A 12142-nucleotide genomic window follows, 5' to 3' on the forward strand; every position below is an offset into this window, starting at 1 on the left:
CTCCAACAGAACAGCTCACCCTATTCCCAAGAAGCTAATCAGAAAAGAACTGGATAGTACTTAGGGAATCGTGTCCCTCAGGGGGTGAGGATTTTAACTCTCAGGCGATGTCAGTTTAAGTAATTACATTTGGGAACATTTTAAATGCCTCAGTGAAACACTGCAGCATCTGTTAAAAACTGCCTTAACGAGCACAGCCCTTCTCTGAGAAGTGACTGCAAAAATGGAATGACAGATTTCTGTGTATAACATCTAGCTCCCTCTCCTGTAGATCTCACAGAGCTAATGGAAGAAAAAAATAAGAAACACTGATTTATTATAAATATGATCAAATATGATGTAGAGATCCTCTATGGCTATAAATCAGTCCACTGCCACTGAAGCCAGTGGAGATGCTGAGGAGGATCTAGCCTTGGATCAGAGATCCTCAAAAAATGAGGATGGTCAAAAATGCAAAACTGATTTTGCCCAAAAAATAAAATAAAATCCAGTTTTGAATTGTTTTCATGTGGAAGGAATCGAAAAAATATTTCACAACTGTATTTTTCAGTTTTAAAGAATATTTTATCAAACTGGCTTTTGAATATTTTTATTAAAAGCCAAATTAAATATCTATAAAATCACTTTGATAAAATTGTGGATCGCATTTTGATTAATTTAAAAAAAAAAATTTTTTCCACAAAAACTGAACATTTAGAAAATGTCGACAATCTTTAACCAAAAATGTTTTCATAGAATGGCGATGAGAAAATTGTTTGAAATATTTTGACCAGTTCTACTCTCAGTAAATTCTGAATAGCCCTACTCTGTTTAGTAAAAGTTTCATTAGTGCAAACAGTGGTCAACATTAACATGTCAACATTTGATAACATGTTGTTATAAATAGTTCAAGCTATTTCCTATTCTTGGTACAGATCCCACTGCATGACTAAATCTTGGGAAGTGGAGACTTTAAGGACCATTACAGTAATCCCTTTACACTGATCCCAAAATGGTTGAGTCTCAAATCGGTGAAGTTTGGTTGGTCAGCAGGAACCATAAAATAGCACATAAATATTTGTTTAGTTTACTTGGAGAAGACTCTCAGGGCCTAGTTCTGTCCAGTTGACTCTTAGGATATGTCTATACTACTTGCCGGATCGGCGGGTAGTGTTCGATGTATCGGGGATTGATTTATCGTGTCTCGTCTGGAAGTGATAAATCAATCCCCAAATCGACATCCATACTCCACCTGGGCAGGAGGAGTAAGCGTAGTCAATGGGGGAGCCGTGGCAGTCGACTCGCCCCCATGAGGGTGGCCAAATAAGTTGAACTAAGATACTTCGACTTCAGCTACTCCAATAGCGTAGCTGAAGTTGCGTATCTTAGTTCGAATCCGCCCCCCCCCCCCCGCCCGCTAGTGTAGCCCAAGCCTTAATTTGTTGTTCACTTTCACAAGGCTTTTCTGACTATAAATAGAATGAGAACAGAGAGCTTTTCCTTTTCTCTTGTCCATGCAGACATCTGCAGGTTAGTAAAAAGCAACAGAGAGTCCTGTGGCACCTTTAAGACTAACAGATGTATTGGAGCATAACCTTTCGTGCGTCTGACGAAGTGGGTATTCACCCACGAAAGCTCATGCTCCAACAGGTCTGTTAATCTTAAAGGTGCCACAGGACACTCTGTTGCTTTTCACAGATGCAGACTAACATGGCTACCTCTCTGATGTTCAGGTTAGTGTAACCTAAAGCATGAATTCTCTGGTTAGCAAAGTGGAATTTCATCATTTTAATTTGAAACAAGCAATAGATGCAGACTACAGAAAATGTGAAGCAGACATCAGCATGGATAGGGCACAAGAAAATGTGTCCAGATGACCTGCAAATAATGACAAAAAATAGGGGGCTGTGCCCTTTTTTTGCACCTTTTTGATATATAATGCGTCCAACACTTTTCTCAAGCCTGAGAAAAGAACTAGCCTCCTTTTGCACACTTCTTCTTACCCATATCAACCAATAAGTGTCCCCATTATAAATGCAGGAACTCTTCTTCCTCCCTTCCTCTCAATTTTCTCTCTGTCACAGAGCTGTCATCACTAAGGCCTTTATGCATTCCCACTATCTCCTGATCGCTCATCCAAGCACGTCATAGGTGCTTACCTATGCAATTATCTCTACCGTGACAGCACCATACATTAACACACAGTCGCTAACCAGGCTCTGTAATGTCATCTTTTCAACTAAAATTGTGCAGATGGTGTTATAGAGCTAAATAGACACACAATTTGATTACCCAGAGTCTTATGTATTTAAATTCTAGGTTACCTTTTCCCTGTGGCGATCATAAATTTTATAAAACCCAATATCAATGGAAACATTTGTGATTAATTTTTAAAATTCCATTTGAAACATTCAAATAAAATAGAGACACGTTTCTCATCAGGGCTTGAAATCTAAACACTGAAGCATTGTGCTACTATGAGAAGATCTTGAGAATGACAAGGAATCAAACAGAAACTGACTAATGTAATTTTATCATTTGGGATGAGAGAGATGGGGAAAAAAAGAAAGCAGCCTAAACACTGAAAAGCAAAACGTTTTTTTAAAATGATTTCAGTTATTTCTTTTTTTAACATGTTTCTAAATGTGTATGTTTATTCTGCAAATACTATTCAACCAGTTCTAGTTTCTTATGATAATGGTAAGAAAATGTCTCTGAAAAATATTTGATTTGTGTGTCCCTTTAGACACTATTCCTTCCATACCAGTGTCACCAACCTCTTGTCCTCTGACCATAAGAACATAGGAATTGCTCATACTGCATCAAACCTACAGTTCATGTAGTCCATTATCCTCAGACATTATGCCAGGTGTGTCACAGAAAAGTGTAAAAAACCCTGCAGTAGGTTGCTATAGAATAAACAACACACATGAATATCTTCCTCCTAGCCGCAATAGTTAGAGGCTGCCTTATTCCCTGAAACTTGATGATTTATATCTCTTCTCAAACTCTTGCTAATTATTTACTATTGTAACTTTGTTATAGCCAAGGGGAAGACATGTTAGGACAGATTCTCATCAGGTATAAATCAGCATAGGTCCACTGAAACCAATATAGCTGGATTGATTCATGCCAGCTGAGAATCTGGCCCACTGCCTGCCTGCTTAGGCTGTGGTTATCAACTACCATGGTTGCAAAAGTGTCATGTAGTGGTGAATGGATCCACATTACTAATGGCTGGATCTTCATGTTGTTCCTTGTTAATTCAGAGAGAAGGTGTCTGGTCCCTGGGCAATGTGACATTTGGGGGTGGAGGGAAAGACCCAGTGATGAAAAGTGATTTTTCTAGAAGCACCAGTCCACTGCCAACATGCGATATTTTATATCTGTGCTCTTTGCACCATCCTTTGTACTAAATAAATAAAAAAGCAAGGGCTGTAATCAAGAAGTTCCCTAATGAGCCAAGATGAATTGTTCTATATCGATGATGACAGCAAATTCACTAAATGAATTGCAGTTTGGGAACCTTATGAATTCATCCAAGCATGACTGCTTGGCTGGCTACTTAATCGCCTGTTATGATCTTCCCCCTCCCCCTCTCCTCATCCTGGTTGCCTTTGTCAGCAGTATCTGTAATTGAAAAGCTCCCTGTAGCCTTTAAGATTGTGAATACATGAGGAACAGGTTGTGGTTGTTGCTTTTTTTTTTTTTAATTTAATATATACATATGTATTGCTAGAGACTGGCAATTGCAGCTCTTTTAGGCGCTCACAATTTACTATGTATCAGACCAAAAAAACACCTCAGGAAGAGACTAGCTGAGCTGTGTTTAATACAGAATGAATATTAATTAGGGACTCAATCCAGTAACTGTCACAGTCAGGGCATGTTTTACTCCCACCAATATACTGCCTGGAAAGATGATACCCCAAACTGTAGCTTCATCGGACCTTGCAAGGAGTGAAGTCTAAGGGCAGGCCCAATGAGAGATTTCCAAAAAAAAAAAAAAAATCCTTGTACCATGAAAAATGATGCGGGTGATTCACGTGCTGGCTCTGAGGATGTGAGGACTAGAATTCAGGTCTGCAGAGCTAGGGATGGCTGATGTTTGCACAGTGCCTTTAGGAGACCATGCAGCGCCCCACCTAGGGAGTACTGTGGAAAATACGAAGTACTGTCCCAGGATTCCTCCTGTCCTCAGGGCTATTAACACAGGAGACATTACTCCTAGAGGCTATAATCCAGGGTCATTGAGAAATGCTACATTTCAGTGTGATCCAGTTTCCACACTTACCACTAATTCTCTGCATCACCTGGCTGGAGCAGCATGACCCTTATATCTCCTGGAAAGAAAGGAGGATCAGCTTCCCTTCTGAATACTGCCAAAGGATCTGCCTGCATGCAGCCAGCTTCAATCCTTTGGTCCTGGGATCCTGCAGCTGATCAGAAGGGAGAACACCTGTGGGAGAACTCTAGATGGTGGTGGTTAGCCAGAAAGAGTCACTTCCAAGTCTGATTCCCTGTCTGCATGAAAAGTATTGGGATTATGTGGACATTTCTGAAAAGAAAAATGCAGAGATGCTACCTCCACACTGGGACTATGGCTGCCCCATAGGCCTACAACCCAGAGTGATGGTCCCTTGTGGGTGGATATATGCACGGTCTGAGACAGAACAGGCAGCTCTTCATGTGTACATCAAAGAAAAACCTGTCCAAGGGCTTCATCCAGCATTCCACCTCCCTAGCAGGTGCTCCTGTCTTTTTTCTTAAGAAAAAGTATAGAATGCTATGCCTTTGCATAGACTGTTGGGGCCCTAAAGCACCTGATGGTCTGAAACCCTGTCCTTAATCTCAGAGTTACTAGATGGCTTGTAGTCTGCCAGAATTTTCACCAAAATGGACCTCCGGTGCACTTACAACCTAGTGCACCTCAGGGCAGGAAATGAATGGAAGATTGCCTTTCGACCCAGGTATGGGTATTTTGAATATTTAGTAATGCCATTCAGGCTGACCAATGCTCCCACAATCTTTCAACACTTCATGAACAATGTATTTAGAGATATCCTGGACCAGTAAGTAGTTCTCTATCTCGATGACATACTTGTGTTTTCAGATAATCCTGAACAGCATTGTTACCACATTCATTCCATCCTGGAGAGACTACGGAAGCATGGCCTGTTTGTGAAATTGGAAAAGTATACCTTTGACCAGTCCTCCACACAATTCTTGGGTTACATCCCTTTCCCAGAGGGCATCAGGATTGACCCCCAGAAGATACAGGCCATCAGTGGCTGGGCAGCACCCAAGTACTCCTAGGAGTTACAGAGCTTCCTGAGTGTCTCAGATTTTTACTGACAATTCATTCTAGGCTTCTCAGGGAAAATAGCCTCCACAAAGCCATCACATTTGTTTGGACCTGCAAAGCTCACCATCTTTTCAATCAGTTCAAGGCTGCTTTCACCAGGGCTCCCATTCTGGCACACCTGGACCCTGCTCAGACATTCATAGCAGAAGCCAATGCCTCCAGTGTAGCCATTGTGTCCATACTCTCTGAGGCATGGTCCTCAGTAGATGTTGCACCTCTGTGCCTACTACTCCCAAAAACTCACCACTGCCAAATGGAATTATGAGATATTAGATAAGGAAATGCTTGCCATTAAATCAGCCTTTAAAGAGTGATGTCATAACCTCAAGGGATCTCGCCACCCAGGGCAAATCTTTGATGGCCATAAGAACCCCGAATATCTGTGGAATGCTCAAGCCTTGAGTCAAAGACAACTTAAGTGGACATTATCCTTCTCTAAATTGAATGTTGTCATCACCTATTGCCCAGGAACCAGGAATAGGAAAACAGACACCCTTTTCTGAAAGAGGGCATACTATCAAGAGGTCAGGGACCCTAACCAAAAATGACCCTATCTCCTAATAGCTCACAACTTCTTTAGTGCCAAGATTAACCAAGACCATCTTGATCTTATCTGATCTGCTTCGATGGATGACCCATTTACTTAGCCTGAGCAGCAAGAGCCAGAATTAAAATGCAATGCTCCATACAGAATGGGATCATCTGCCTTGATGGGTGCATATCCACTCCAGCCCCATCCTTCCCCGACAGCTAGAAGAGCTCCTTCTCTGCCATGACACTCCTTTGGCAGGACATCTTGGACATCTGAAGATTTCTGCATGGCTTTCCCTTTCTTCTGGTGGCCCTGTACATGAGCCAAAGTCCAGGACTAGGATAACTCTTGTGACCAGTGTACTCACTCCAAGATGCCCTGTCCTAAGCCCCTCAATGCCCTAGTACCCCTGGAGACCCAGCCTAGACGCTGGGTCTCAATCACCAGGGACTTCATAGTGGAACTCCCTGACTGTGTTGGTCACACAGTGGTCTTTACTGTTGTAGACCAAGTGATCAAAATTGTGCACATCATCCCCTGTAATAAGCTGTCCCCTGCTGAAACCATGCTGCGACTCCTAGTGGTTCATTTGTTTGACTTCATGGACTTCCAAACATATCACCTTGAACCAAAGCCTCCAGTTTGTCTCATGCTTTTGCTGTGAAGTGGCCCTGCTAATGGACATTTATACTTTTACCTCCTCTATGTACCATCCACAGACAGATGGGCAGATGGAGAGGGTGAAAGAAGTGTTAGAGCAATACCTATGGTGTTTTGTCAGTTACTATTAAGATAACCAGTTATCCCTCCTTCCTTATGCCAAGTTCTCATACAACACTGACCATGCCTCCATATGGCAGAGTCCCTTATTTGAAAACTGTGGTTTTTCAGCTGGCCTTGCTAGCCGCCTCTCCAAACCCAGCAACTGCTGACTGGATCCAACAAATTCACCATATACTGGAAGAGCTTAAGGACCACCAAGAAGGTGCAAAAACAGACAACAAGTAATATGCAGACTGTCAATACCAGGAATGCCCAGCTAACATGGATGGTCAAATTGTCTAGCTTGCTGCAAAACTCCTCCATACAAACAGGCCATCCCAGTTCCGTGGGCCCTTCCAGATTTGTCAGCAAATCAACCCCATCACATTCAAACTGCAGCTCTCTCAATCTCTTAGGGTACATCCTGTTTTCAAAATATCCCTCCTGAAGCCTTTCCCAGAGGATCCCTTTCCTAGTGAGTCCCAACACCTGTCCCCACCAGTCCAGGTCCAAGGGAATGAGGAATATATAGTCCATGCTATCCTGGACTAAATTATAGAGGGGAAGACTGTACTATCTCATTGATTGAGAGGGCTAGGGTCCTAAAGAATGCTCCTTGGAACCCGTTGCCCATGCTCATGCCTCTGACCTAGTAAAAGGATTTCATCAAAACCACTCGTATAAATGAGGCCCAGCAACCACTCAGTGGAAGAGCATCCCTGAAGATGGTGGATAATGAGAGGCTGCGGGAACTAGAACCTATATCTGCAAAGTCTGGGATATCCGATATTCCCACGGTGCCACTGGGAAGCCAGACAAGACTGTACCTAGGGAGCACAGTGGAGAATAGTCATAGCAGGAAGTACTACCCAAGAGAACCAGAGTGACAGCACCCTGCCTCCCTCTGATTGGCCAACAACACTATTTAGCCCTGAAAGCTTCCCCAGGAAGTTATCTGGGCAATGACACAGACTTTGAACCGCTTGTGATTCCAGAGCTCACCTTGTGTTCTGGTCTCTGATCCCAGCCTGACCCTGACTCTGGACTCCTGACTCCAGCTTGGTGCTATCTCTGGTCTCAGGTCTCTGACTCTGACCTTGATTCCAGCCTGTTACTACCTCTGTTCTCCAGTCCCCAACCCAGCCTGACTTTTACCTTGACTTGCTTACTGAACCCAGCCCTAGCGATTCCTCCAACCCTCCCCTCCAACTACTGCCCCTGATATTTGAACGCCACCTAGCTAGATCAGACTCCCTACACCCCAATCCCCTACTGTGGCACACTTTTCTCTGAGTCACCCTGGGACCATGCCCCGAGCACTATGCTGCTGAGGAGCTGCTTTCTTAGCAGACATTAAAACATGGACCTGATCACTTATGGCTGTTATGTCTTTCAGCGTTTTTGAAATAGTAGCAGCATCAGCCCTAGTGCTCTGTCCAGAATTCCATTCTGGCTATTTAAAATCTTTCCTTCTGAAGCATCATCCATTTGAGAAAACAATTCTTCTCTTTCCATTAAGAAAAAAAATATAGAAATCTAGCAGCTGTGTGATCTTCCTAGTACAGAAGGGCTGCCTTTATGAAGTGGGTAGGGGGGAAGGGATGATTTTTTTTAGATTCACTCTAATGCTCCTTGAGATCCTTCTGGATGAAAGACACTATGAACAGCAAAGCTTTATTTACAACATCAACATTAAAAAGACTATAGTATATCTAATTTAACAGCACAGCTCTGATGGCTGAAGAGTAGATGGCACCCAGGAAGAAATTTGTAGAATCTAACAAATGGGATACTTTCAAATTCCCCTGTGTGCACCTCAGTCTATATGCATGCTGTATCACTATATAGTTGTGTGTGTGTGTGTATTAAATGTACACATAAAATCAAAGAGCAAGAAGAATAGAGATTTGACCTTGCAACAGCCAAAGATGATACTCAAGTATATTACTCTGTGTTCTGCTATCATTGTCACTAATGAGTTTCTTCATTGCAAGGCCATATATTGCTGTGTTTGCTTGCATTTTCAGAACTATCGTATGTCCCAGATAATATGTGTCGTGTAGAGATAAAAAAGTCTTGATCCATCTGCCAAGTCTGGCTGAGTTTTAGGAATTAGTTAAACAACAATAAACAAACTGTTATGGTTAATAAACTCAGATCAATGTAATCTGGTAGCAGTTTACATGGAAATAGAATCAATTGCTCTTACAGTGAGAAAGTGAGCATAGACACTCAAAATTCCAGTCAGAAGATCTGCACACATTCACCACTTAGCCTTCTCTCCTGAGGGATTTTCTCTTTGTCTCCATGGCATGTGGATTGTGGGGTCTCTCTCTCATTATTGTAAATTAAGGATGCCAGAAAATGTGAATTGTAATCCGGAACCTATGGCGTCATCATGTATGATATACAAAAAAATAGATATATATCAATACCATTATTCCTTCTAGCACCTCTTTTGTTGTATCCCCTGTGTTGGGTCTCACCATTTTGGGTCTCACCACACTTGATCTGTAATAGGAACTGTATGGCTTAATGAATTTTCCTACATGCCAAGGGAGCCACCAGCTGCTGTTAAAATCTGCTTGTTGTGGGGATATGTTAGCATCAGTTCTGAAGGAGGCTATTTACCAAGTATCTCTGCCAGAAGTGAAAGAATTAACTATTTGAATGTGTATGTGTGTGTGTGTACAGACAAAAACATATGTGCATATATGACTCTTAATGGACTTAGGGTCATTATTAGTGGTAATAGAATGCCCAAGAGATAAATTAGCTATTGAGAGTGTCCTGTCTTGCCTGAAGTTTGTATATAGATGTGTAAAATCAAAAGAATTGCTTTTACCCTTGGGCAGGTTTTACCACATTCTTCTTGCTCTTTAGTGACCGTCCCAGCTTGTATTATTTACCCCTTGAATTTGTCTGTATTGAAGCTTTCTCTGGGCATGTATCCTTCAGCACAGGAAGATCTATACATGAGAAAACAAAACCTGAGTGTGATGTATAAAAATAGAGTGACGATCTCTCTAAGTAGCCCTGAACCTTTGTCTTCCTGGCAGAGACAGGCTGTTGGTCATTTCGTCTAGGGTGGTAGACACTGAAAGAAGCTCTGGCTCCCCTTTCAATGGGGAACCCGCCAGCTACTCCACGGATGGCATGGAACAGCTGTGGTCCATACTGTCGAGGTTTTCAGGGGTGTCCATGTTGTAAGTTATATATAGGTTATTGCTCTCCAGCATGTGCTACCTCTCTTCAGTTGGACAATGGCACTCATCTAATTTTATATCAGTCCTTTAAAATATTTAATTAACCTAGTCAGGAAAATACAAGCTTCCCATTGTTTAAGGCCCCAATTCAGCAGAGCACATGCTTAGATCCATCTCTATCCAGGAAAGCACTTGAGCATGTGTTTAACTCCCATTTCCTGAACTGGGGCCAGAAATACAAGCCAGCAGTCAATCAAGGGGATAAATAATGCCACTAACAATTGTTATAATTGTCGATACATGCATGCCTACCAGTGCCCTCACTGTATCTCTGATGTATTGTACATCTCTCTGTTTTGCAGCCATCTATGAGCAGTCGTGTGAAGCCTATCGTCACAAAGGGAAGACGTCTGGTTTCTTCCATATTGATTCTGATGGAAGTGGACCGCTTGGACCATTCCAGGTTTACTGCAATATCACGGGTAAGGATACTGCGTTGTCAACAATGTATAACATTGGTTCTAAATGTCTTATAATGAAATGTTTTTTGTTTGTATCATTAAGAGAACCTCAGAGTTGTGGATATTTTGATGGTGGGGAAAACATGCATCAGATTTATAGCTTTTGTGATGAAAGTTAAATGTAGAAGGATTTCCACTAGTTAATATTGGCTAGCACTACAATCCAAGCTTGTATGATTCCTACAACTCAGGGTAAAACAGATATGCAGGCCTTTGCTATGGCTAAAAGAACAAATTGTGCTTAGTGAGAGGATGTTGTTGCATTTTTCATAAGCATCCTGATTTTTAATTCACCCTCAGTATTATTTTTATGATATCTCATAAACTTGAAACCCAGATTTGTTTCTTAACTTAACTGTTTCTTTGGTACACTTGTATAATAGCTTCTTATTGTAAGGTTCAACTCAAATATGAGAGAAATAGATAGTTAGGTAGAAAGTCCAGTATGTATACTTCCGCACCATCTGCAGTCTCTGCTCAAAGCATAATGTATTCCTTACTCAAGTAGCCCCACTGACAGTCAGTGAGACAACTCACGTAAGGGTTTGCAGAATGACGACCTTAATTAGTATAGAAAGTAACAGGACATCCTTTCTCTCACTAGAGACAGGTGGTAATTTTCAGGTTAGGATGAGCTGATTGACAGTCACTGTGGGGGAAACTCACACTGGGGCCATGACCTCTCATAAGAGCCTCATTATGCTGAAACAATGACATTGTCTACCATTACAGAAACATTCGTGACTGAGAGAGATGGAACCTTCTCCAGAACTGGGCCAAAACTGTAGAGCTCATAGCCAATTGAAACAGGAATTGACCACTAACCTCATTGCACTGAGCTAATTGTAAAGAGCACTTTTTTGTCCAAGCTTTTCTACCACAATACCTTCACTGACACCAGTGCTTTTTTATATTCAATAATTGTTTAAAAAAATAGAAACCAATGCCCCTAAGCCTGCCTCATACCACCAGGGGAGGAAATGAGAGATATCCATTGTAACTTCTTACACTTAGGAGGAGCTCAGATATTGCATAGATCAGAGCCAAGGTACGAACCTAGAAAGATAGTCTTTTGGTTATGACTCTTCAAGTTGTAGTCCTATAGTTTAAAATCAAATGCAGATCACAAAAGAAAATCTCAGTTAAATCTCCCTGTAAAGATCTGAGTGCAATTCACATGGAGAGCTGAACGTGCTTGTCTGAGAGCAGATTTTGGCCCTAAAACCTAGAGACCAGTTCTCTTCCTTCTCTCACTCTGTTCAGGAAGAAGCCAAAATATAGCCAAGGACCACAGCTGACTGAAAAGGGGAAGGAATGGGGGCCATTCCCCACTCTGCAGTGGTTACTTTCACTGGCCAGGTACAGATGGAGGACCATACCATACTCTCTGCTAGGCTGGTAATTTTGGCTGCATTAGGCAGCCGCACATCCCCTCCAGATTCAGTCCAGGGCACAACATGAGCCTTTATATTGCTTCCTCAATAAACTCATACTTAAAGTGTCTCAAATTAAATTTTCATGGTGATGTAATTGGGCAGTCATTATATGTTAATTAAACACACACAAGTTAATGATTAAGTATGTTTTTATTCAGGTGTAACAAATATTAAATAAGCGTTGTTCAACAGTTGTTGAATCTCAAGTATTAAGGCAGAGTTCCATCTTCTCCTCAGCATGGTGTTTTTTGGACTGCCGTATGGAGCCTTAATTAATATTAATATTATTTATTATTACTATATGTTTATATTACAATACATAGCCAATTAGTTCATTTTAT

At 41.7% G+C, this 12142-nt stretch overlaps 1 protein-coding gene across 1 annotated transcript in view; it reads left to right on the forward strand.

The window, feature by feature from the left end:
• The window catches only part of CNTNAP5 (contactin associated protein family member 5), a 451740-nt gene that overhangs the window by 296848 nt on the left and 142750 nt on the right, over positions 1-12142 (forward strand). Inside the window, exon 12 of the mRNA XM_075070316.1 lies at positions 10207-10326. Coding sequence (XP_074926417.1) covers positions 10207-10326 — 120 coding nt within the window. The remainder of the gene's footprint in view (positions 1-10206; positions 10327-12142) is intronic.

This window comes from Chelonoidis abingdonii, chromosome 10 (assembly GCF_003597395.2).
Source record: "Chelonoidis abingdonii isolate Lonesome George chromosome 10, CheloAbing_2.0, whole genome shotgun sequence".
NCBI lineage: Eukaryota > Metazoa > Chordata > Testudines > Testudinidae > Chelonoidis > Chelonoidis abingdonii.